General features: G+C 40.0%; 1 protein-coding gene across 1 annotated transcript in view; it reads left to right on the top strand.

Moving 5' to 3' along the window:
• The window catches only part of LOC139746608 (mitochondrial E3 ubiquitin protein ligase 1-like), a 29,062-nt gene extending 4,058 nt beyond the window's left edge, over positions 1–25,004 (top strand). The window contains exons 3-7 of the mRNA XM_071658016.1: positions 5,669–5,747; positions 7,407–7,544; positions 20,135–20,254; positions 20,430–20,518; positions 24,088–25,004. Coding sequence (XP_071514117.1) covers positions 5,669–5,747; positions 7,407–7,544; positions 20,135–20,254; positions 20,430–20,518; positions 24,088–24,361 — 700 coding nt within the window. The 3' untranslated portion in view covers positions 24,362–25,004. The remainder of the gene's footprint in view (positions 1–5,668; positions 5,748–7,406; positions 7,545–20,134; positions 20,255–20,429; positions 20,519–24,087) is intronic.
• The last annotated feature ends 338 nt before the right edge of the window (positions 25,005–25,342 follow it).

Below are 25,342 nucleotides of genomic sequence, written 5' to 3'. Positions count from 1 at the left end.
AACAAGTTTAAGTTTAGCATATAAAGAAAACCTACCAATGTATGCTCATATATCCATTACTCATCTTAGCATGACAGAGTTATATTATCATCATTTCAATCCATGTTCCTTAGGGCATTGAGTATTTGCAGTCCAGAGATTATTGATGGTGAGTTTGAAAAGATATATTTTATTGGATTTAAGTTGAATTACCCTAGATCTTTCATTGATAAATCCCTTAAGTTAGCAAAGAAATAATTTTATAGAATTGAACCCAAACCTCCCATTGACACCAAGAATCTTTTAGTTCTCCCTTTTGATAATAATTTTACTTTACTTCCTTTGTTGCTTAAATCCTTAATGCAAATGTCGCTTTCAGCAACAATAATACTGTGAAGAATATCTGAATCAGGAACTCACCAGAAAATTCTCCTGGATGCATCTATAAAGTCCATGTAGAATTTGTGATAAGTTTTATGTTGGGCAGACTGGTAAGGATCTTTCTGATAGATTTAAGCAACATAAATATAGTATAAGAACAGGACAAGAATCATATGCCTTGTTTAATCACATTAAAAACTATGATCATTGTACTGACTGGAGCAATACCATCTCAGTTATTAACTCTACCCGGAGAAATATCATTGAATCTTCTATTATTACATACATAAAGAATTATAACCTTGATATTAGTGAAGGCCTATACAAATTGGATAGCTTTTTTGTTGATAAAATTTGTAAACCATTCCCTTTGTTGTTCACATAATAAGTTTGTGATACGCTCGTTGTCTGTCTTGGACAGTCACTTGTTTACCAAATGGCGCCCAAGCTATGTCTCTTTGTTGTATATCAACTGACGTATATTTCTTTCTTGTAGCTCCCCTGATGATGTGATTATTACATGAAAGTGCACTTGGGAACTTTATCATTTTTCATTTCCCCGTGGACTCTTAGGAATATACTTGATCACACGCAAAATTGTGATCCTTTCCAATATATATATATATATATATATATATATATATATATATATATATATATATATATATATATAGGGGAGAAAGAATACTTCCCACGTATTCCCTGCGTGTCGTAGAAGGCGACTAAAAGGGGAGGGAGCGGGTGGCTGGAAATCCTCCCCTCTCGTTTTTTTTTAATTTTCCAAAAGAAGGAACAGAGAAGGGGGCCAGGTGAGGATTTTCCCTCTAAGGCCCAGTCCTCTGTTCTTAACGCTACCTCGCAAATGCGGGAAATGGCGAATCGTATGAAAAAAAAAAAAAAAATATATATATATATATATATATATATTTAGTGCGCGAGGTAACGCTAGGAAAAGACAACAAAGGCCACATTCGTTCACACTCAGTCTCTAGCTGTCATTTATAATGCACCGAAACCACAGCTTCCTTTCCACATCCAGGCCCCACAAAACTTTCCATGGTTTACCCTAGACGCTTCACATGCCCTGGTTCAATCCATTTACAGCATGTCAACCCTGGTATACCGCATCGTTCCAATTCACTCTATTCCTTGCACACCTTTCACCCTCCTGCACGTTCAGGCCTCAGTTGCTCAAAATCTTTTTCTTTCCATCCTGCCACCTGCAATTTGGTCTCCCACTTCTCATTCTTCCCTCCACCTCTGACACATATATCCTCTTTGTCAATCTTTCCTCACTCATTCTCTCCATGTCAAAACCATTTCAACACACCATCTTCTGCTCTTTCAACCACTCTCTTTTTATTTCCGCACACCTCTTACCCTTTTATTACTTACTCGATGAAACCACCTCACACTTCATCTGTCCTCAAACATTTGATTTCCAACACATCCACCCTCCTCTGTACAGCCCTATCTATAGCCTATGCCTCGCACCATATAACATTGTTGGAACAACTATGCCTTCACACATACCCATTTTTGCTCTCCTAGATAATGTTCTCTCCTTCTGCACATTCTTCATCGCTTCTAGAACCTTCACACATTGGGAGTGTGTGAAAGGGTGAAAGTTTGTGATACGCTCGTTGTCTGTCTTGGACAGTCACTTGTTTACCAAATGGCGCCCAAGCTATGTCTCTTTATTGTATATCAACTGACGTATATTTCTTTCTTGTAGCTCCCCTGATGATGTGATTATTACATGAAAGTGCACTTGGGAACTTATCATTTTTCATTTCCCCGTGGACTCTTAGGAATATACTTGATCACACGCAAAATTGTGATCCTTTCCAATATATATATATATATATATATATATATATATATATATATATATTTTTTTTTTTTTCTTTGTCGCTGTCTCCTGCGTTTGCGAGGTAGCGCAAGGAAACAGACGAAAGAAATGGCCTAACCCACCCCCATACACATGTATATACATACGTCCACACACGCAAATATACATACCTACACAGCTTTCCATGGTTTACCCCAGACGCTTCACATGCCCTGATTCAATCCACTGACAGCACGTCAACCCCGGTATACCACATCGCTCCAACTCACTCTATTCCTTGCCTTCCTTTCACCCTCCTGCATGTTCAGGCCCCGATCACACAAAATCTTTTTCACTCCATCTTTCCACCTCCAATTTGGTCTCCCACTTCTCCTCGTTCCCTCCACCTCCGACACATATATCCTCTTGGTCAATCTTTCCTCACTCATTCTCTCCATGTGACCAAACCATTTCAAAACACCCTCCTCTGCTCTCTCAACCATGCTCTTTTTATTTCCACACATCTCTCTTACCCGTACGTTACTTACTCGATCAAACCACCTCACACCACACATTGTCCTCAAACATCTCATTTCCAGCACATCCATCCTCCTGCGCACAACTCTATCCATAGTCCACGCCTCGCAACCATACAACATTGTTGGAACCACTATTCCTTCAAACATACCCATTTTTGCTCTCCGAGATAATGTTCTCGACTTCCACACATTCTTCAAGGCTCCCAGAATTTTCGCCCCCTCCCCCACCCTATGATCCACTTCCGCTTCCATGGTTCCATCCGCTGCCAGATCCACTCCCAGATATCTAAAACACTTCACTTCCTCCAGTTTTTCTCCATTCAAACTCACCTCCCAGTTGACTTGACCCTCAACCCTACTGTACCTAATAACCTTGCTCTTATTCACATTTACTCTTAACTTTTTTCTGTCACACACTTTACCAAACTCAGTCACCAGCTTCTGTAGTTTCTCACATGAATCAGCCACCAGCGCTGTATCATCAGCGAACAACAACTGACTCACTTCCCAAGCTCTCTCATCCCCAACAGACTTCATACTTGCCCCTCTTTCCAAAACTCTTGCATTCACCTCCCTAACAACCCCATCCATAAACAAATTAAACAACCATGGAGACATCACACACCCCTGCCGCAAACCTACATTCACTGAGAACCAATCACTTTCCTCTCTTCCTACATGTACACATGCCTTACATCCTCGATAAAAACTTTTCACTGCTTCTAACAACTTGCCTCCCACACCATATATTCTTAATACCTTCCACAGAGCATCTCTGTCAACTCTATCATATGCCTTCTCCAGATCCATAAATGCTACATACAAATCCATTTGCTTTTCTAAGTATTTCTCACATACATTCTTCAAAGCAAACACCTGATCCACACATCCTCTACCACTTCTGAAACCACACTGCTCTTCCCCAATCTGATGCTCTTTACATGCCTTCACCCTCTCAATCAATACCCTCCCATATAATTTGCCAGAAATACTCAACAAACTTATACCTCTGTAATTTGAGCACTCACTCTTATCCCCTTTGCCTTTGTACAATGGCACTGTGCACGCATTCCGCCAATCCTCAGGCACCTCACCATGAGTCATACATACATTAAATAACCTTACCAACCAGTCAACAATACAGTCACCCCCTTTTTTAATAAATTCCACTGCAATACCATCCAAACCTGCTGCCTTGCCGGCTTTCATCTTCCGCAAAGCTTTTACTACCTCTTCTCTGTTTACCAAATCATTTTCCCTAACCCTCGCACTTTGCACACCACCTCGACCAAAACACCCTATATATATATATATACATTTAGTGCGCGAGGTAACGCTAGGAAAAGACAACAAAAGCCACATTCGTTCACACTCAGTCTCTAGCTGTCATTTATAATGCACCGAAACCACAGCTTCCTTTCCACATCCAGGCCCCACAAAACTTTCCATGGTTTACCCTAGACGCTTCACATGCCCTGGTTCAATCCATTTACAGCATGTCAACCCTGGTATACCGCATCGTTCCAATTCACTCTATCCCTTGCACACCTTTCACCCTCCTGCACGTTCAGGCCTCAGTTTGCTCAAAATCTTTTTCTTTCCATCCTGCCACCTGCAATTTGGTCTCCCACTTCTCATTCTTCCCTCCACCTCTGACACATATATCCTCTTTGTCAATCTTTCCTCACTCATTCTCTCCATGTCAAAACCATTTCAACACACCATCTGCTCTTTCAACCACTCTCTTTTTATTTCCGCACACCTCTTACCCTTTTATTACTTACTCGATGAAACCACCTCACACTTCATCTGTCCTCAAACATTTGATTTCCAACACATCCACCCTCCTCTGTACAGCTCTATCTATAGCCTATGCCTCGCACCATATAACATTGTTGGAACAACTATGCCTTCACACATACCCATTTTTGCTCTCCTAGATAATGTTCTCTCCTTCTGCACATTCTTCATCGCTTCTAGGACCTTCACACATTGGGAGTGTGTGAAAGGGTGAAAGGAAGGGTACTCTAAAATGATGTGGATAGAAATGAAAGTGGATGGAGAGAGATTGGTGATTATTAGTACTTATGCATCTGGCCATGAGAAGAAAGATCATGAGAGGCAAGTATTTTGGTAGCAGTTGAGTGTGTATGTCAGAAGTTTTGATACAAGGGACTGGTTACTAGCATTAGGTGATTTAAGTGCAAAGGTGAGCAATGTGGCGGTTGAGGATATAACTGGGTGCATATCGTATTCAGTAAAGTGAATGGAAATGGTAAACATCTTGCAGAGTTGTGTCCTGAAAAAGGACTGATGATTTGGAATGCCTGGTTTAAAAAGAGGGATATACTCAAATATACATACATGAATGGGAAAGATGGTAAGATGGCATTATTGGATAACATATTAATTGATAGGTTTGTAAATAGGAGATTCTTGAAGGCGAATGTGCTGAGGGGCAGATGATGGGATGCCTGATCACTGTCTTAGGAAGCCTTGCAAGGGTGGAGGTTTTTGTAAAAGAGTAAACATTAGGTATGAAGAGAGTGGTAAGAGTGAGTGAGTTTGGGAAAGAGACTTGTGTGAAGACATACCTGAAGAGTTTGGAAGGAGAATGGCAAAAGTTGAGAGTAAAAGAGGCTAAGTGATTGGGTAAGGAATGGGAGGTATTTAGGTTAGGGTCTTTGAAGGAAAGAAAGAGACTTTTTGAGAACAATCTATCTAGCAGATGTGCTCTTACATTTATCCAAACATTTTAAGAAGAATGTTTTTTAGAGTGAAATCCTTACCCAACGGTATTTGGAATATGTTTGCACTGTTTTTGAGTTAGTGCCATCCTTTGTACAGCATGGTTTTTGCATAAATTTTATTAATATTCTTTTTTTTATCCTTTAAGTAAAGTATGAATCAGAGAGTACATTTCTTCTTCATTTTGCAGGATGAATGACAAAATGATGGTTGATTCTTCCACAAGCAGTGTACCTTTTATGTTGATGGAAAAAGGCATTGGAATACAGGTTTGTATTACATGGCTATTTTTCATGACAAGCAGAAAACACACCTGTATTCTTTATATTTGTCTTCATGTTTGTTGTAATCATAGCCAGTGTTTACTTGTTTACTGAGTGAATATTTACAAGAAATAGCTTTTGCATTTTTACAGTATGTTGTGTAGTATTCATGTGCCCTGTGATCTGACCTTAAAAGCCCAATGATACTAGATTCTGAATATATTCAAACATTTTGGGAATTGGTAAATGTTTATACCAGAACATGTTATTTATGTAATGATATTAGTAATTCCATTCTGCAAACCATATTGATTGTGAAGTAATTAGAAAATGAAAATTTTGATACTTATTTATGATGATAAAAGCCTATAGTATGAATAAAATAGAAAATTTTAATACAAGAAGGTGTATAGATTTTAATACAAGAAGGTGGTAGGTTTAAGGATCTCAGATTCAGATGCTAAGGACCAAGAGGTATTGAGAAAGTCCAAAAATCTCTTCAAGGAAACCATAAACCTCTTGTTTTTAGTGTTCTACAATTTGCCAAGCTGGGATTGCTCCTTCCTTGAATGCTCAGATCAGGGTTCCTGAATGTGCATGTATGTAACCAGGATGAGCAGGGAGAGATAGATGCTATGTTTGAGGAGAGAAACTTTCATGTTCTTATTCTGAGCGAAACTAAGGTAAAGGAGAAGGGAGTTAAATGGTCTGTCATTGTCCAGGAAATGAAGTCTGACATTATTGTGTGTCCAAGAGGAAAGAAAAGGGTGACACTCATGATGGAAGAAGAGATGTGGGACTATGTTAACATATTTAAGGAAATGTGTTTCAAGATTGAAATGTGTGAGAATGAAAGTAGACTATGAGAGGTGTGTGATTGTCTGTGCTTATGTATGTGATAGTGAGAGGAAGGAAGAAAAGAGAGAGAGGAATATTTTGGGATTAACTGAGTGGATGCTTGATTAGTTTAGTTAATATATGAATGTGAACTGAGGATAACATATTTAATGACATGAATTTTTACCATGACAAATCAGATTTGAAAATAATCATTGAAAGTCTTTTAAAAAGAAATTGGAATGAGATTGTCAAGGACAGTAACATAACAACAAAAACAAAAGTATGCTATGAGAACATGATAAATATTTATTGGGCTAATAGCGAACAAAGGTTAGTGCATATCAAGAGACAGAAAACAGTTGATGAATAGAAAAGCATAGAAAAAGGAAAGTTTAGCAATGAGAGAAGGAAAAATCAGAGCACTTTATATAAAATTAAAGAATGCAGATGTTGTGATATTGATATCCCATATAAGAGGAAGAAAATGAATTAATGTAACCCAGATTTTTTCTTTAAATGCAAACATATACCAAATGTTCAAAAATATTGTATAATGAGTAACTTTTCCCCTCTAAGGCTTAGTCATAGCTCACCTGGTAAATGGTGAGGCATGTATGAAAATAAAAATAACTTTTGTTTCATTGACGATAAATGAAAATGATAGTGGTGAGTCAGTTGTATGTAATATACTGTTCATATTTTCAAAGTTTAAAGAGTATAATCTTATTTGCTGAAAGTCAGTCTTGAAAGGGTAATTAGGATGTGATTGTATGTGAGTACAGGTAGTGAGTAGTATAATAAACTTTTCTACTTTTTGTTCTCTAGATTATAGAGCCTGGAAAACTGGATGATGTTGATTTGACTGTTGTCAATGAAAAGTTTGATGCAGCGAGGATCTCCTTCACTGATCATCTGTGGGGTTGGATGAAGGGCATTCGCCCCACTGGCACTCAACAGACTGAGGTGAGCTATTTTACGGATAAGATTTCAAGTTGAGTATTTGGATATGATTTTTCTTACCTCCTGATACAGAGAGCACTTACCACTGGTGAGTTAGAACACTGTGTTACCCCCAAAGTAGGGTGTTTGTTTAGGTTTAACCCTCGTCAGTTGACATGGTATCAAAAGATTTTCAGGTAGATTTGCTCTTTGTGGTAACTGAGATATCTTGGAACTGCCTGCTCATTAACCCTGTCAGAAGCAATTGCAAGAACCTGTGAATCACAAAAATTGCTTAATCCTGATCCCAGGTAGGCTGTGAATATGTTGCAATTAGCAATTCTAACCACTGCGCTATAGAGATTCATAAATTTACTCTATCCCTTGCACCCTCCTGCTTATTTAGACCCTTGAAATTATCTTTCATTTCATCCTTTCACATCCTCCTTGGTTTCCCCCTTTTCCTGACATGTATACCATCTTAGTCATTCTTATCTCACTCTTCCTCTCCATGTGTTCAAACCATTTCAGTGCACCCTCACATCTCTCTCTTATTCTTATCATTTTGTATTTGATCACCCCTCCATTACTCTACATGTTATTCCCCAAACATCTCATCTCCAACACACCTTATCCTGCCAGAAAACAGACAAAGAAAGACCACATCCACTCACATCCATTTGTGAGCTGTCATGTGTAATGCACCGAAACCACTGCTCCCTCTCCACATCCAGGCCCCACAGACCTTTCCATGGTTTATCCCAGATGTTCACATGCCCTAGTTCAGTCCATTGACCCCATTATACCACATCGTTCAGTCCATTGATGGCACATTGACCCATTATACCATATCGTTCCACTTCACCCAATTCCATGCATGCTTTTCACCTGCATGTTGAATCCCTGATCACTCAAAATCGTTTTCACTCCATCCTTCCATCTTCAGTTTAATCTTCTGGTTATGTATATATATTTATTTCTTATATTATACTTTGTCGCTGTCTCCCGTCTTAGCGAGGTAGCACAAGGAAACAGACAAAAGAATGGCCCAACCCTCCCACATACACATATATATACATACACGTCCAGGAGTGGTGGGAGTATGTGATACAGTGTAAGTAAACTCTAGATTGATATGGGTAAAACTGAAAGTTGATGGAGAGAGAGATGGGTGATTATTGGTGCATATGCACCTGGGCATGAGAAGAAAGATCATGAGTGGTAAGTGTTTTGGGAACAGCTGAGTGAGCGTGTTAGTAGTTTTGATGCATGAGACTGGGTTATAGTGATCGGTGATTTGAATGCAAAGGTGAGTAATGTGGCAGTTGAGGGAATAATTGGTGTACATGGGGTGTTCAGTGTTGTAAATGGAAATGGTGAAGAGCTTGTAGATTTATGTGCTGAAAAAGGACTGGTGATTGGGAGTACCTGGTCTAAAAGGAGAGATATACATAAGTATATGCATGTAAGTAGGAGGGATGGCCAGAGAGCGTTATTGGATTACGTGTTAATTGATAGGCGCGCGAAAGAGAGACTTTTGGATATTAATGTGCTGAGAGGTGCAACTGGAGGGATGTGTGATCATTATCTTGTGGAGGCGAAGGTGAAGATTTGTAGAGGTTTTCAGAAAAGAAGAGAGGATGTTGGGGTGAAAAGAGTGGTGAGAGTAAGTGAGCTTAGGAAGGAGACTTGTGTGAGGAAGTACCAGGAGAGACTTAGTACAGAATGGAAAAAGGTAAGAACAAAGGACGTAAGGGGAGTGGGGTAGGAATGGGATGTATTAAGGGAAGCAGTGATGGCTTGCGCAGAAGATGCTTGTGGCATGAGAAGCGTGGGAGGTGGGCAGATTAGAAAGGGTAGTGAGTGGTGGGATGAAGAAGTAAGATTATTAGTGAAAGAGAAGAGAGAGGCATTTGGATGATTTTTGCAGGGAAATAATACAAATGAGTGGGAGATGTATAAAAAAAAGAGGCAGGAGGTCAAGAGAAAGGTGCAAGAGGTGAAAAAGAGGGCAAATGAGAGTTGGGGTGAGAGAGTATCATTAGATTTTAGGGAGAATAAAAAGATGTTTTGGAAGGAGGTAAATAAAGTGTGTAAGGTAAGGGAACAAATGGGAACTTCAGTGAAGGGGGCTAATGGGGAGGTGATAACAAGTAGTGTTGATGTGAGAAGGAGATGGAGTGAGAATTTTGAAGGTTTGTTGAATGTGTATGATGATAGAGTGGCAGATATAGGGTGTTTTGGTCAAGGTGGTGTGCAAAGTGAGAGGGTTAGGGAAAATGATTTGGTAAACAGAGAAAAGGTAGTAAAAGCTTTATGGAAGATGAAAGCCAGCAAGGCAGTGCGTTTGGATGGTATTGCAGTGGAATTTATTAAAACAGGGGGTGACTGTATTGTTAACTGGTTGGTAAGGTTATTTAATGTGTGTATGATTCATGGTGAGGTGCCTGAGGATTGATGGAATGCTTGCATAGTGCCATTGCACAAAGGCAAAGGGGATAAAAGTGAGTGCTCAAATTACAGAGGTATAACTTTGTTGAGTATTCCTGGGAATTATATGGGAGGGTATTGATTGAGAGGATGAAGGCATGTACAGAGCATCAGATTGGGGAAGAGCAATGTGGTTTCAGAAGTGGTAGAGGATGTGTGGATCAGGTGTTTGCTTTGAAGAATGTATTTGAGAAATACTTAGAAAAGCAAATGGATTTGTATGTAGCATTTATGGATCTGGAGAAGGCATATGATAGAGTTGATAGATATGCTCTGTGGAAGGCATAAAGAATATATGGTGTGGGAAGCAAGTTGTTAGAAGCAGTGAAAATTTTTTATCGAGGGTGTAAGGCATTTGTACGTGTAGGAAGAGAGGAAAGTGATTGGTTCTCAGTGAATGTAGGTTTGCGGCAGGGGTGTGTGATGTCTCCATGGTTGTTTAATTTGTTTATGGATGGGGTTGTTGGGGAGGTGAATGCAAGAGTTTTGGAAAGAGGGGCAAGTATGCAGTCTGTTGTGGATGAGAGAGCTTGGGAATTGAGTCAGTTGTTGTTCGCTGATGATACAGCGCTGGTGGCTGATTCATGTGAGAAACTGCAGAAGCTGGTGAATGAATTTGGTAAAGTGTGTGAAAGGAGAAAGCTGAGAGTAAATGTGAATAAGAGCAAGGTTATTAGGTACAGTAGGGTTGAGGGTCAAGTCAATTGGGAGGTAAGTTTGAATGGAGAAAAACTGGAGAAATTGAAGTGTTTTAGATATCTGGGAGTGGATTTGGCGGCGGATGGAACCATGGAAGCGGAAGTGAATCATAGGGTGGGGAAGGGGGCGAAAGTTCTGGGAGCATTGAAGAATGTGTGGAAGTCGAGAACATTATCTCAAAAAGCAAAAATGGGTATGTTTGAAGGAATAGTGGTTCCAACAATGTTATATGGTTGGGAGGCATGGGCTATGGATAGAGTTGTGTGGAGGAGGGTGGATGTGCTGGAAATGAGATGTTTGAGGACAATATGTGGTGTGAGGTGGTTTGATCGAGTAAGTAATAATAGGGTAAGAGAGGTGTGGTAATAAAAAGAGTGTGGTTGAGAGAGCAGAAGAGGGTGTTTTGAAATGGTTTGGTCACATGGAGAGAATGAGTGAGGAAAGATTGACCAAGCGGATATATGTGTCGGAGGTGGAGGGAACGAGGAGAAGTGGGAGACCAAGTTGGAGGTGGAAAGATGGCGTGAAAAAGATTTTGAGTGATCGGGGCCTGAACATGCGGGAGGGTGAAAGGCGTGCAAGGCATAGAGTGAATTGGAATGATGTGGTATACTAGGGTCGATGTGCTGTCAATGGATTGAACCAGGGCATGTGAAGCGTCTGGGGTAAACCATGGAAAGTTGTGTGGGGCCTGGATGTGGAAAGGGAGCTGTGGTTTTGGTGCATTATTATATGACAGCTAGAGACTGAGTGTGAACGAATTTGGCCTTTGTTGTCTTTTCCTGGCGATACCTCGCACACATGAGGGGGGAGGGGGTTGTTATTTCATGTCTGGCGAGGTGGTGATGGGAATAAATAAAGGCAGACAGTATGAATTATGTACATGTGTATATATGTATATGTCTGTGTGTGTATATATATGTATACGTTGATATGTATAGGTATGTATATTTGTGTGTGTGGATGTGTATGTGGGTGGGTTAGGCCATTCTTTTGTCTATTTCCTTGCGCTACCTTACTATCGTGGGAGACAGTGACAAAGCAAAATAAATAAATAAATAAATAAGCAAAAACGTCCGCACAACCCTATCTATAACCCATGTCTTGCAACCATATAACATTGTTGGAACCACTATTCCTTCAAACATACCCATTTTTGCTCTCTGATATAACGTTCATGCCTTCCACACATTCCTCATATATATACATTTATTTTATATTTTATTATACTTTGTCACTGTCTCCTTATTATACTTTGTCACTGTCTCCCACATTAGCGAGGTAGTGCAAGGAAACAGACGAAAGAATGGCCCACCCACATATACATGTATATATATACACGTCCACACACGCACATACTCATACCTATAAATCTCAATGTATACATATATATACACACACAGACATATACATATATACACATGTACATAATTCATACTGTCTGCCCTTATTCATTCCCGTTGCCACCCTGCCACACATGAAATGGCAGCCCCCTCCCCTTCTGCTTGTGTGCAAGGTAGCACAAGGAAAAGACAACAAAGGCCACATTCGTTCACACACATTCTCTAGCTGTCATGTATAATGCACCGAAACCACAGCTCCCTTTCCACATCCAGGCCCCACAAAACTTTCCATGGTTTACCCCAGACGCTTCACATGCCCTGGTTCAATCCATTGATAGCACATCGACCCCAGTATACCACGTCGTTCCAATTCACACTATTCCTTGCATGCCTTTCACCCTCTTGCATGTTCAGGCCTGATCACTCAAAATCTTTTTCACTCCATCTTTTCACCTTCAATTTGGTCTCCCACTTCTCCTCGTTCCCTCCACCTCTGACACATATATCCTCTTTGTCAATCTTTCCTCACTCATTCTCTCCATGTGACCAAACCGTTTCAAAACACCCTCTTCTGCTCTCTCAACCACACTCTTTTTATTACCACACATCTCTCTTACCCTTTCATTACTTACTTGATCAAACCACCTCACACCCCATATTGTCTTCAAACTTCTCATTTCCAGCACATCCACCCTCCTCTGCACAACTCTATCTATAGCCCATGCCTCGCAACCATATAACATTGTCGGAACCTCTATTGCTTCAAACATACCCATTTTTGCTTTCTAAGATAACGTTCTCGCCTTCGACACATTTTTCAACGCCCCCAGAACTTTCGCCCCCTCCCCCACCCTATGATTCACTTCCACTTCCCAGGTTCCATCTGCTGCCAAATCCACTCCCAGATATCTAAAACACTTCTCTTCCTCCAGATTTTCTCCATTCAAACTTGCCTCCCAATTGACTTGTCCCTCAACCCTACTGTACCTAATAACCATCCTCTTATTCACATTTACTCTCAGCTTTCTTCTTTCACACACTTTACCAAACTCAGTCACCAGCTTCTGCAGTTTCTCACTATACATATATTCTTTCTTTTTCTTTTATACTATTCTCCATTTCCCGCGTTAGCGAGGTAGCGTTAAGAACAGAGCACCGGGCCTTTGAGGGAATATCCTCACCTGGCCCCCTTCTGTTCCTTCTTTTGGAAAATTAAAGAAAACAAAAAAAAAACGAGAGGGAGGATTTCCAGCCCCCGCTTCCTTCCCTTTTAGTTGCCCTCTATGACACACAGGGAATATGTGGGAAGTATTGTTCATCCCCTTATCCCCAGGGATAATATATATATATATATATATATATATATATATATATATATATATATATATATATATATATATATATATATATATATATATATATATATATATATATATATATATATATATATATATATATATTATTTTTTTTTTGCCGCTGTCTCCCACATTTGCGAGGTAGCGCAAGGAAACAGACGAAAGAAATGGCCCAACCCACCCCCATACACATGTATACACATATGTCCACACACGCAAATATACATACCTACACAGCTTTCCATGTTTACCCCAGACGCTTCACATGCCCTGATTCAATCCACTGACAGCATGTCAACCCCGGTATACCACATCGATCCAATTCACTCTATTCCTTGCCCTCCTTTCACCCTCCTGCATGTTCAGGCCCCGATCACACAAAATCTTTTTCACTCCATCTTTCCACCTCCAATTTGGTCTCCCACTTCTCCTCGTTCCCTCCACCTCCGACACATATATCCTCTTGGTCAATCTTTCCTCACTCATTCTCTCCATGTGCCCAAACCATTTCAAAACACCCTCTTCTGCTCTCTCAACCACGCTTCTTTTTATTTCCACACATCTCTCTTACCCTTACGTTACTTACTCGATCAAACCACCTCACATCACACATTGTCCTCAAACATCTCATTTCAAGCACATCCACCCTGCTGCGCACAACTCTATCCATAGCCCACGCCTCGCAACCATACAACATTGTTGGAACCACTATTCCTTCAAACATACCCATTTTTGCTTTCCGAGATAATGTTCTCGACTTCCACACATTCTTCAAGGCTCCCAGGATTTTCGCCCCCTCCCTCACCCTATGATCCACTTCCGCTTCCATGGCTCCATCCGCTGCCAGATCCACTCCCAGATATCTAAAACACTTTACTTCCTCCAGTTTTTCTCGAGGATGTAAGGCATGTGTACGTGTAGGAAGAGAGGAAAGTGATTGGTTCTCAGTGAATGTAGGATTGCGGCAGGGGTGTGTGATGTCTCCATGGTTGTTTAATTTGTTTATGGATGGGGTTGTTAGGGAGGTGAATGCAAGAGTTTTGGAAAGAGGGGCAAGTATGAAGTCTGTTGGGGATGAGAGAGCTTGGGAAGTGAGTCAGTTGTTGTTCGCTGATGACACAGCGCTGGTGGCTGATTCATGTGAGAAACTGCAGAAGCTGGTGACTGAGTTTGGTAAAGTGTGTGAAAGAAGAATGTTAAGAGTAAATGTGAATAAGAGCAAGGTTATTAGGTACAGTAGGGTTGAGGGTCAAGTCATATATATATATATATATATATATATATATATCCGCTGCCAGATCCACTCCCAGATATCTAAAACACTTTACTTCCTCCAGTTTTTCTCCATTCAAACTTACCTCCCAATTGACTTGACCCTCAACCCTGCTGTACCTAATTACCTTGCTCTTATTCACATTTACTCTTAACTTTGCTTTGTCTCCCGCGTTTGCGAGGTAGCGCAAGGAAACAGACGAAAGAAATGGCCCAACCCACCCCCATACACATGTATATACATACGTCCACACATGCAAATATACATACCTACACAGCTTTCCATGGTTAACCCCAGACGCTTCACATGCAAAATTGGGTATGTTTGAAGGAATAGTGGTTCCAACAATGTTGTATGGTTGCGAGGCGTGGGCTATGGATAGAGTTGTGCGCAGGAGGGTGGATGTGCTGGAAATGAGATGTTTGAGGACAATGTGTGGTGTGAGGTGGCTTGATCGAGTAAGTAATGTAAGGGTAAGAGAGATGTGTGGAAATAAAAAGAGCACGGTTGAGAGAGCAGAAGAGGGTGTTTTGAAATGGTTTGGGCACATGGAGAGAATGAGTGAGGAAAGATTGACCAAGAGGATATATGTGTCGGAGGTGGAGGGAACGAGAAGTGGGAGACCTAATTGGAGGTGGAAAGATGGAGTGAAAAAGATTTTGAGTGATCGGGGCCTGAACATGCAGGAGGGTGAAAGGCGTGCAAGGAATAGAGTGAATTGGATCGATGTGGTATACCGGGGTTGACGTGCTGTCAGTGGATTGAACCAGGGCATGTGAAGCGTCTGGGGTAAACCATGGAAAGTTGTGTGGGGCCTGGATGTGGAAAGGGAGCTGTGGTTTCGGGCATTATTGCATGACAGCTGGAGACTGAGTGTGAACGAATGGGGCCTTTGTTATCTTTTCCTAGCGCTACGTCGCACACATGAGGGGGGAGGGGGATGGTATTCCATGTGTGGCGAGGTGGCGACGGGAATGAATAAAGGCAGGCAGTGTGAATTGTGTGCATGGGTATATATGTATGTGTCTGTGTGTGTATATATATGTGTACATTGAGATGCATGGGTGTGTGGACGTGTGTGTATGTTTGTGTGTGTGGACGTGTGTGTATATACATGTGTATGGGGGTGGGTTGGGCCATTTCTTTCTTCTGTTTCCATGCGCTACCTCGCAAATGCGGGAGACAGTGACAAAGCAAAATAAGAAAAATAAAAAATAATTATATATATATATATATATATATATATATATATATATATATATATATATTTTGTGAAAGAAGAAAGCTGAGAGTGAATGTGAATAAGAGCAAGGTATTAGGTACAGTAGGGTTGAGGGACAAGTCAGTTGGGAGGTAAGTTTGAATGGAGAAAAACTGGAGGAAGTGAAGTGTTTTTTAGATAACTGGGAGTGGATTTGGCAGCGTATGGAACCATGGAAGCGGAAGTGAATCATAGGGTGGGGGAGGGGGCGAAAGTTCTGGAAGCGTTGAAGAATGTGTGGAAGTCGAGAACATTATGTCAAAAAGCAAAAATGGGTATGTTTGAAGGAATAGTGGTTCCAACAATGTTATATGGTTGCGAGGCATGGGCTATAGATTGAGTTGTGCGGAGGAGAGTGGATGTGCTGGAAATGAGATGTTTGAGGACAATGTGTGGTGTGAGGTGGTTTGATCGATTAAGTAATGAAAGGGTAAGAGAGATGTGTGGTAATATAAAGAGTGTGGTTGAGAGAGCAGAAGAGGGTGTTTTGAAATGGTTTGGTCACATGGAGAGAATGAGTGAGGAAAGATTGACCAAGAGGATATATGTGTCAGAGGTGGAGGGAACGAGGAGAAGTGGGAGACCAAATTGGAGGTGGAAAGATGGAGTGAAAAAGATTTTGAGTGATCGGGGCCTGAATATGCAGGAGGGTGAAAGGCGTGCAAGGAATAGAGTGAATTGGAACGATGTGGTATACCGGGGTCGACGTGCTGTCAATGGATTGAACCAGGGCGTGTTAAGCGTCTGAGGTAAACCATGGAAAGTTCTGTGGGGCCTGGATGTAGAAAGGGAGCTGTGGTTTCGGTGCATTATACATGACAGCCAGTGACTGAGTGTGAACAAGTGTGGCCTTTGTTGTCATTTCCTAGTGCTACCTTGCGCACATGCGGGGGGGAGGGGGTTGTTATTTTATGTGTGGCACGGTGGCGATGGGAATGAATAAAGGTAGACAGTATGAATCATGCACATGTGCATATATGTCTGTGTGGGTATATACATATATATATATATATATATATATATATATATATATATATATATATATATATATATATATATATATTTTTTTTTTTTTTTTTTTATACTTTGTCGCTGTCTCCCGCGTTTGCGAGGTAGCGCAAGGAAACAGACGAAAGAAATGGCCCAACCCCCCCATACACATGTATATACATACGTCCACACACGCAAATATACATACCTACACAGCTTTCCATAGTTTACCCCAGACGCTTCACATGCCTTGATTCAATCCACTGACAGCACGTCAACCCCGGTATACCACATCGCTCCAATTCACTCTATTCCTTGCCCTCCTTTCACCCTCCTGCATGTTCAGGCCCCGATCACACGAAATCTTTTTCACTCCATCTTTCCACCTCCAATTTGGTCTCCCTCTTCTCCTTGCTCCCTCCACCTCCGACACATATATCCTCTTGGTCAATCTTTCCTCACTCATCCTCTCCATGTGCCCAAACCACTTCAAAACACCCTCTTCTGCTCTCTCAACCACGCTCTTTTTATTTCCACACATCTCTCTTACCCTTACATTACTCACTCGATCAAACCACCTCACACCACACATTGTCCTCAAGCATCTCATTTCCAGCACATCCATCCTCCTGCGCACAACTCTATCCATAGCCCACGCCTCGCAACCATACAACATTGTTGGAACCACTATTCCTTCAAACATACCCATTTTTGCTTTCCGAGATATATATACCCATATATATACCTGGGGATAGGGGATGAAGAATACTTCCCACGTATTCCCTGCGTGTCGTAGAAGGCGACTAAAAGGGGAGGGAGCAGGAGGCTGGAAATCCTCCCCTCTCGTTTTTTTTTTCTTTTTTTTAATTTTCCAAAAGAAGGAACAGAGGGGGGCCAGGTGAGGATATTCCACAAAGGCCCAGTCCTCTGTTCTTAACGCTACCTCGCTAATGCGGGAAATGGCGGATAGTTTAAAAAATATATATATATATATATATATATATATATATATATATATATATATATATATATATATGTATATATATATATATATATATATATATATATATATATATATATATATATATATACTTTGAGATGTATAGGTATGTATATTTGCATGTATGGATATGTATGTACAATACGCTATTCTTTTTGTAAACTAAATGATTTATGTATAAAAAGGAAAAACAGTTGATCTAGGTGATGGGAAAACTGGTTTGGAAGTAGGTGTATCATACTGCATGCAATCCAAAAGAATTCTGAGAAGGGCAGCAGGTCATTGATGTCACTTCTGTGGCCATCTGTGATTGGCTGAAGGTTGGCCCGAAAAGAATGAATTGCCACTGCCATGGTTAGTGGATAGTAAAGGTTGGGAAGGCCAGTGTTTCCTCACAGACTGCAGATGTGAAAAATGTAGGTTTTGAAGTATGAAAGCCATTACTGTTCTGCATGCTGAGCCATATGACCATCTGTCTGTTTTCCCTTTTCCTTCCCTTGTTTTTTTAGAAAACAATTTCTTGAACCTTGGTGTTATGCTGAAGTGGTTACTGACTGATGAAGGCTGGGCATTAGGAAGCACCAGCTTACCAATGCACCAGTGACTTAGTAGACCGGAGCATTAGCTTTTTGTTCTTAGGTTTTTGTAAACAAGTATTAGTTAGCTTTACAAAGCATACATTATTGTAGTAAAAGAGGATGAGCTTTGTAGATATGTCATATTTTAGGAGTAAATTTGCTTCAATTCCGGTGTGAAGAAGCGTTTTCTCTGTTGCTTCCTTATAGAATTCTGCTTTTGGGAGAAACATGTCATTCTTCAAATCCTACATTTTTTTTTTTTTTTTTTCAGCCACAGCTTTTGTGCAGTAATCTTTGAAAAGATGTAAATGTATATTTAAAGATATTTTCAGTTGATTTTATGAAAATGTAGATTGATGTATATATATGCTCCTCATATATGTTGTGTAATTTTGAATGAATGAATGAATTGCAAGAATTTATGATCTTTTTGAAAGGTTTAATTCAGACTGAAATTTGTAATTATTGAGGGATATGTACACAACCAGCTGTTGTGATGTAAGCGTACGAATGGTAAAAGTACATGGACTTAAGAGTCAGTCCTAGACTTATTTGTGTCACCCATTTTTGATATCTGTCATTTTGATGCTATGGGGCATGACAAGGAAACATTGCATGATGAGATATTTGCTGAAGAGGAGGCATACATATGTATTAGACTGCAATAAAACAGTTGTTACTGTCCCCTGATTCTTTACATACTTGCAGTATTTCTATTCTGATTTATTATTGTCAAAGGAGCATGGGGTCAAGAAGTTGTGTGTTTATAATGGCTTTAGATTTACTGCATTAGTAATACACTTCAGCCAGCTTACGTATATTGACAAGTTGTAAATGCATCTTTTTTCGTGGCTGCTACAGTTTCTGGCAGTATTTAGGATCAATTAACCAGTGATTTTACCTGCTATTCATGTGTGAAAATTTACTATGGCTGTATTTTCAGTGAGGAATAAGGATTTAGCTCAGGCAATTTTGGTTTCTGTGTGGACATAACATAATTCCATTTAGTATGTCTATTTTTATTATTGTAAGGCTTGCAGTATAACAAAGGTGTTTAATGATCCTTAATACTAGTAGGAAGAGCTGTAGAATTTTAGAACTATTTTTCATGGTGTTCACTTTTAAATTATTACTTTACATTTGTTAGTTTGATATCTGAAAGGAAAGTTATGGAACTTAAAAGATATCCAGAAAGTTATACTGAAAGTCTTGTCAAAAGTGAATAACTGGTTTTATATATCATATCAGATTTTGTAAAGTATATAATTACTGCATGTTCATGGCTTAACTATTCCAGGCTTATCCTCAACTGTTAGACAGAATTGACAGTTATCAGTTGTGATCATGATAAATCACAGAAATGGTATAATATGATGTTTTCTTAGCCATAATGAATATACAAAAGTAATTCAAAATGTTACTTACTGGTTTTATATATCATATCAGATTTTGTAAAGTATATAATTACTGCATGTTCATGGCTTAACTATTCCAGGCTTATCCTCAACTGTTAGACAGAATTGACAGTTATCAGTTGTGATCATGATAAATCACAGAAATGGTATAATATGATGTTTTCTTAGCCATAATGAATATACAAAAGTAATTCAAAATGTTACTTACAGGAAATGTTGATTGAGGGAACAAGTGCTTTAGGTATTGGGCGTTTGGTGCTGAGAAATGAGAGTCTTCACCTAGAACCTTCCGATGCCATACCATTCATGATAACAACAAAAGACAAGAAGGTGTTGTTTAGCTTTGTTTCTTTTGTAAAGTGATCTCAAAGATTATTACTGACTGTTCCATCTGAATTTTAGGTCATGTGAGACTGATTATATAGATTTGAAGTTAAAATATTATTAGATTCCAGAGAAAAAAAATTTCCTGTTCTTAACTCTTGGTACCAATTTGTTTTTGCAGAGTGTAATTGAGAATCTAGAGGCACCTATCTCCTACCTACGGTTACTAGGTATTGTGACTGCTTGTGGAGTGGTATTTTTCACATATCGGTAAGAATCTTTTCGTACAGTGGTTTATAGGAAAAAATATTATTTTTTTTTTATTTTTATTATACTTTGTCGCTGTCTCCCGCGTTTGTGAGGTAGCGCAAGGAAACAGACGAAAGAAATGGCCCAACCCCCCCCATACACATGTATATACATACGTCCACACACGCAAATATACATACCTACACAGCTTTCCATGGTTTACCCCAGACGCTTCTCATGCCCTGCTTCAATCCACTGACAGCACGTCAACCCCGGTATTCCTCGCGTGTCGTAGAAAGCGACTAGAGGGGACGGGAGCGGGGGGCCAGAAATCCTCCCCTCCTTGTATTAACTTTCTAAAATGGGAAAAAATATTGTAGCTCACTTTTTTCCCATGTCATCTTTCTCATGCTCTCACTTTCTCCACCCATCCTTTATTCTCTTTTCCTTTATATCTTTGTTACCTTTTCTCTTTCAGACTCTCTCTTACCACTCCTCTTCTCTCCTTACTCCTTTCTATTTTTTCATCTTCCTCTTCCTGCGTGAATGCATTCCACATCTTTCCTTCTGTTTCCTTTTTTTCCTTCACCTTTGTCTCTGCTTTCTTAACCTTTTTTTCCCATCCCTTTTTTTTTTTTCATCCATGCTCTTTTCTCTTTCTCATTTCTTCATCCTACATTTCTCTTTATCCTCCCAACATTACTTTTAATCTTCCTTTTCTCTCCTCCCTTCAATTCCTTATTCCTTCTCTTTTTCTCTCCTTCAATTAGTAGAGTACAATGACATATGAAATTCTGGTGCCAGGGAAGAGATTGGACACTGTTTTTCTAGAGTATGATAAAGCATTTTGCAAAGTAATTGAAAAGCTTTCAGGGCAGGAAGATCATGCCTTTCTCATTTGCTTGATTACCAGTACTACTCACCTAGGTATCAGGAGGGTTAGTGACATCTGCTTAGTGAGCCAGCACTTTAGTGGTTGTCACGTTACATTCCTCTGACGTAGGTAGCTGTCTTTTCTTTCTCCCTCACTAACGTATATTACTGACATTCTGTCCACAGACACACAATCTCTCCTTGTCACATGTAACACTTGACAACTTTTAACTCATGCAGCTCATTCGTCGTAACTCTAGATTTTCTTGTGGTGAGCGATGTGTTAGCACTGCCTTTTGGCAAGATGGTAGAAGCAGAAGATACAAGTAGTAGGTAGGAGCATTAGGTAGAAACATTAGGTGGAAGTAGTAGGTAGGAGCATTAGATAGAAGAAGTCATTAGGAACATTAGGTAGGAGCCTCTGCAAACACCGTGTTAGACTTGCTCTCTGCCAGTGGCCTGTTAAGGATAAAGCACTAAAGGATAAGAAGTGGCACTAGAGTTCTTTAGTTATGGAGACCCTGTTGCCGTGGCCATCCCTTTGAGGGAGTTCCAGTTGGAATAGGCATATTGTGCTTTACTAAAGAACAACAGAATGCTTATGTGCTCTACTTATACTTTACAAGAGCCTTTAACATTGTGGCAATGATGTAATAGCACAGAAAAGGAGTGGAATAGGATAATTGATGGAAGAATTGATATACAGCTTTGTAACAGATCACAGCATAGTATACAGATTTGCTGTAAACCATGCAGTTCCTGGTGCCTCCAGGGTAAAAAGCTCTGTATCCCTAGGGACTGCAGTTTTACCTTTACTGTCTCTCATTTTCATGTCTGACATAGGGTTTAAGCAAGCCACAATTTGGTATCAGCTTTTTTTGCTGATATTACTAGCAAAAGTATAGAAATATCACCTGTAGAAGAGTATGAGAATCTACAAACAGATAAGAATCAAATCTTCCTGTAGGGCCGCTGATAAGAACATGCTTTTCTATGGAAAAAATTTTCAGTTCCTCATTAATGGGGAAAATGAAGAAATAGAGGACAGTACAGAGTAATGGATATAAGAACTTCATATCTCATGAGAGCAGTATAGATCTCAGAGTAATAATGTTTGATGATCTTGCCTTCGGCAAACACGAGTAACAATTGCTTCCTTATAAGAAATGGCAATCTGAATTACATAAATTCTTTAAAAACACGGGTAAAGCCACAAATACTCTCCCTCCTAAAAAACTGCAGTGTGCTAGCTTCACCTTTCAGGGCAGATGAAGTTGCAGATGTAGAAAGGGTGCGAAGGTCTTTGAGAATTCAGTAATTAAAGAAAGGGAAATGTCTTTGAGAATTCAGTAATTAAAGAAAGGGAAATTAGGAATGACTGAAAATATTGTGGCTTCTCTTTTGAATGAAGATGTAAGCAATTTGATTTACACATCAAAAATCTTGGAAAGCATTGTTCCTCGTTTGCACGCATGAAAATTGTTAACTCTGAAATTGGAAGTTACAAGAAGTACAGTGATAATGTAAACACATGGGACTTGAAATTGCTTAATGCATTGGTTGCAGCTGTTAGAAACATTATGGAATGTTCGTCGTAGAAATTTCGAATGGGCTTGCATAAGTATTCTCAAAGTGTAGCAGACCAGCTGGAATGTGAAAACTACATGGGCTTATGTGTTGAAGCCTACAGTAACCTTACAGATGAACACAACACAGGGCGTAGATCATGCTTTAAAAGTAGATGTGACTGAAGTCATCGTAAGGTACTTCAGGCTTCAGGCTCAAAGATGGACACTAATCTTACCGTCGTACACTTGATAACATCTAGTGTACATCCCAAACCATACTTTCCAACTCTAAACTTTATATATAATCATTTTAGGTATTGATCAGAACTGAAGAGAATGGAAATTTTATTTATGTGTGACATTCTGAAGATGAAGCTAAATCACACATATGCACATCCTTTCAATACTTTTTTTCTGATCTCTGTCATTTTATATTATATATATTTTTTAAGTGTTGATGTAGTTTGGACATATAGAGAGAATGAGTGTGGAAATATTGACAAAGAGGATATATGTGTCATAGATGGAGGGAATGAGAAGCGGGAGACCAAACTGGAAGTGGAAGGATGGAGTGAAGATTTTGAGCAGTTGGGGCCAGAACATACAGGAGGGTGAGAGGCATGCAAGGAATAGAATGAATTGGAATGATGTGGTATACCGGGGTTGACGTGATGTCTGTGGACTGGACCCTGGTTCAGTCCACATGTGAAACGTCGGGAGTAAACCATGGAATGGTCTGTGGGGCCTGGATGTGGATAGAGAGCTGTAGTTTCGGTGCATTGCACATGACAGCTGGAGACTGAGTTGAATGAATGTGGCCTTTTTTGTCTGTTTTTCTGGCACTACCTTGCTGAAGCAGGGAGGTAGCAACACTGTTTCCTGTGGGGCTGGGTAGCGCCAGGAATGGATGAAGGCAAGCAAGTATGAATATTTACGTATATATATGTATAGTTTTGTGTATGTCGATATGTATATGTGCATGTACGTTTGTGTGATTGAATGGGCAATTCTTTGTCTGTTTCCTGGCGCTACCTCACTGACATGGGAGACTGCGATCAAGTATAATAACAATATATTTTTTGTGTTAACTGAGATGTTCTTGCTCCTGCATTACTCTACTTTCTCACTTTAGATTTTTCTATTTTTCAGTTTGGTGTCTCGTTGGTACTTTCAGTGGCGTAAGGATTCCAGGAGGCGTGCTGAAGAGAGAGTTTTAGAAGAAGCTCGTGCACATAGAGAGGCTCATGGTCATGATCTTCCAGAGAGCCTTATGTGTGTAGTTTGTTGTGGTGTCAGAGATGTGCTACTTATGCCATGTCAACATGTTTGTGTCTGCAGTGAATGTGCACTAAAATTAGAACCCAGGGTGTGTCCTGTGTGTCGAACTGATATAGAAAGGATTCAGCCAGTTTTTTACTCCTGATTTTTTCATTCAGTTAAATAATATATATATTATAGATATGTGGGTGGGTTGGGCCATTCTTTCGTCAATTTCCTTGTGCTTCTCGCTAACGCAGGAACACTGACAAAGTATAATAATCATAATATATATATAAATAATTATTTTATTATTATTACTATACTTTGTCACTGTCTCCTGCATTAGCGAGGTAGCGCAAGGAAACAGATGAAAGAATGGCCCAACCCACCCACATACACATGTATATACATACATGCCCACAAACACACATATGCATACCTATACATACTTATACATACACAGACATATACACATGTACATACTCATACTGCCTTCATCCATTCCCATTGCCACCCTGCCACACGTGAAATGGCACCCTCCTCCCCCCCGCACGCACAGGAGGTAGCACTAGGAAAAGACAACAAGGGCCACATTCGTACACACTCGGTCTGTAGCTGTCATGTGTAATGTACTGAAACCACAGCTCCCTTTCCATATCCAGGCCCTATAAACCTTACCATGGTTTACCCCAGATGCTTCACATGCCCTGGTTCAATCCATTGATAGCACATCAACCCCGGTATACCACATCATTCCAATTCACTCTATTCCTTGCACACCTGCCACCCTCCTGTAAGTTGAGTCCCCGATCGCTCAAAATCATCTCTTCTCTTTCACTAACAAACTTCATCCCACCACTCGCTATACTTTCTAATCTGCCCAACTCCCACCTTTCTCATGCCACAGGCATCTTTTGTGCAAGCCATCACTGCTTCCCTAAATACATCCCATTCCTCCCCCAATCCCCTTATGTCATTTGCTCTCGCCTTTTTCCATTCTGCACTCAATTTCTCCAGGAACTACCTCACACAAGTAGCTGCCCCTCTCAGCACATTAACATACAAAAGTCTCTTTCATGTGCCTATCAATTGACACAATCCAATAATGCTCTTTGGCCATCTCTCCTACATACATATGTATATC

This window comes from Panulirus ornatus, chromosome 65, assembly GCF_036320965.1.
Source record: "Panulirus ornatus isolate Po-2019 chromosome 65, ASM3632096v1, whole genome shotgun sequence".
Lineage (NCBI taxonomy): Eukaryota > Metazoa > Arthropoda > Malacostraca > Decapoda > Palinuridae > Panulirus > Panulirus ornatus.
The sequence above is the reverse complement of the archived record's forward strand: the minus strand, read 5'-3'. Positions and strand labels throughout refer to the sequence as shown.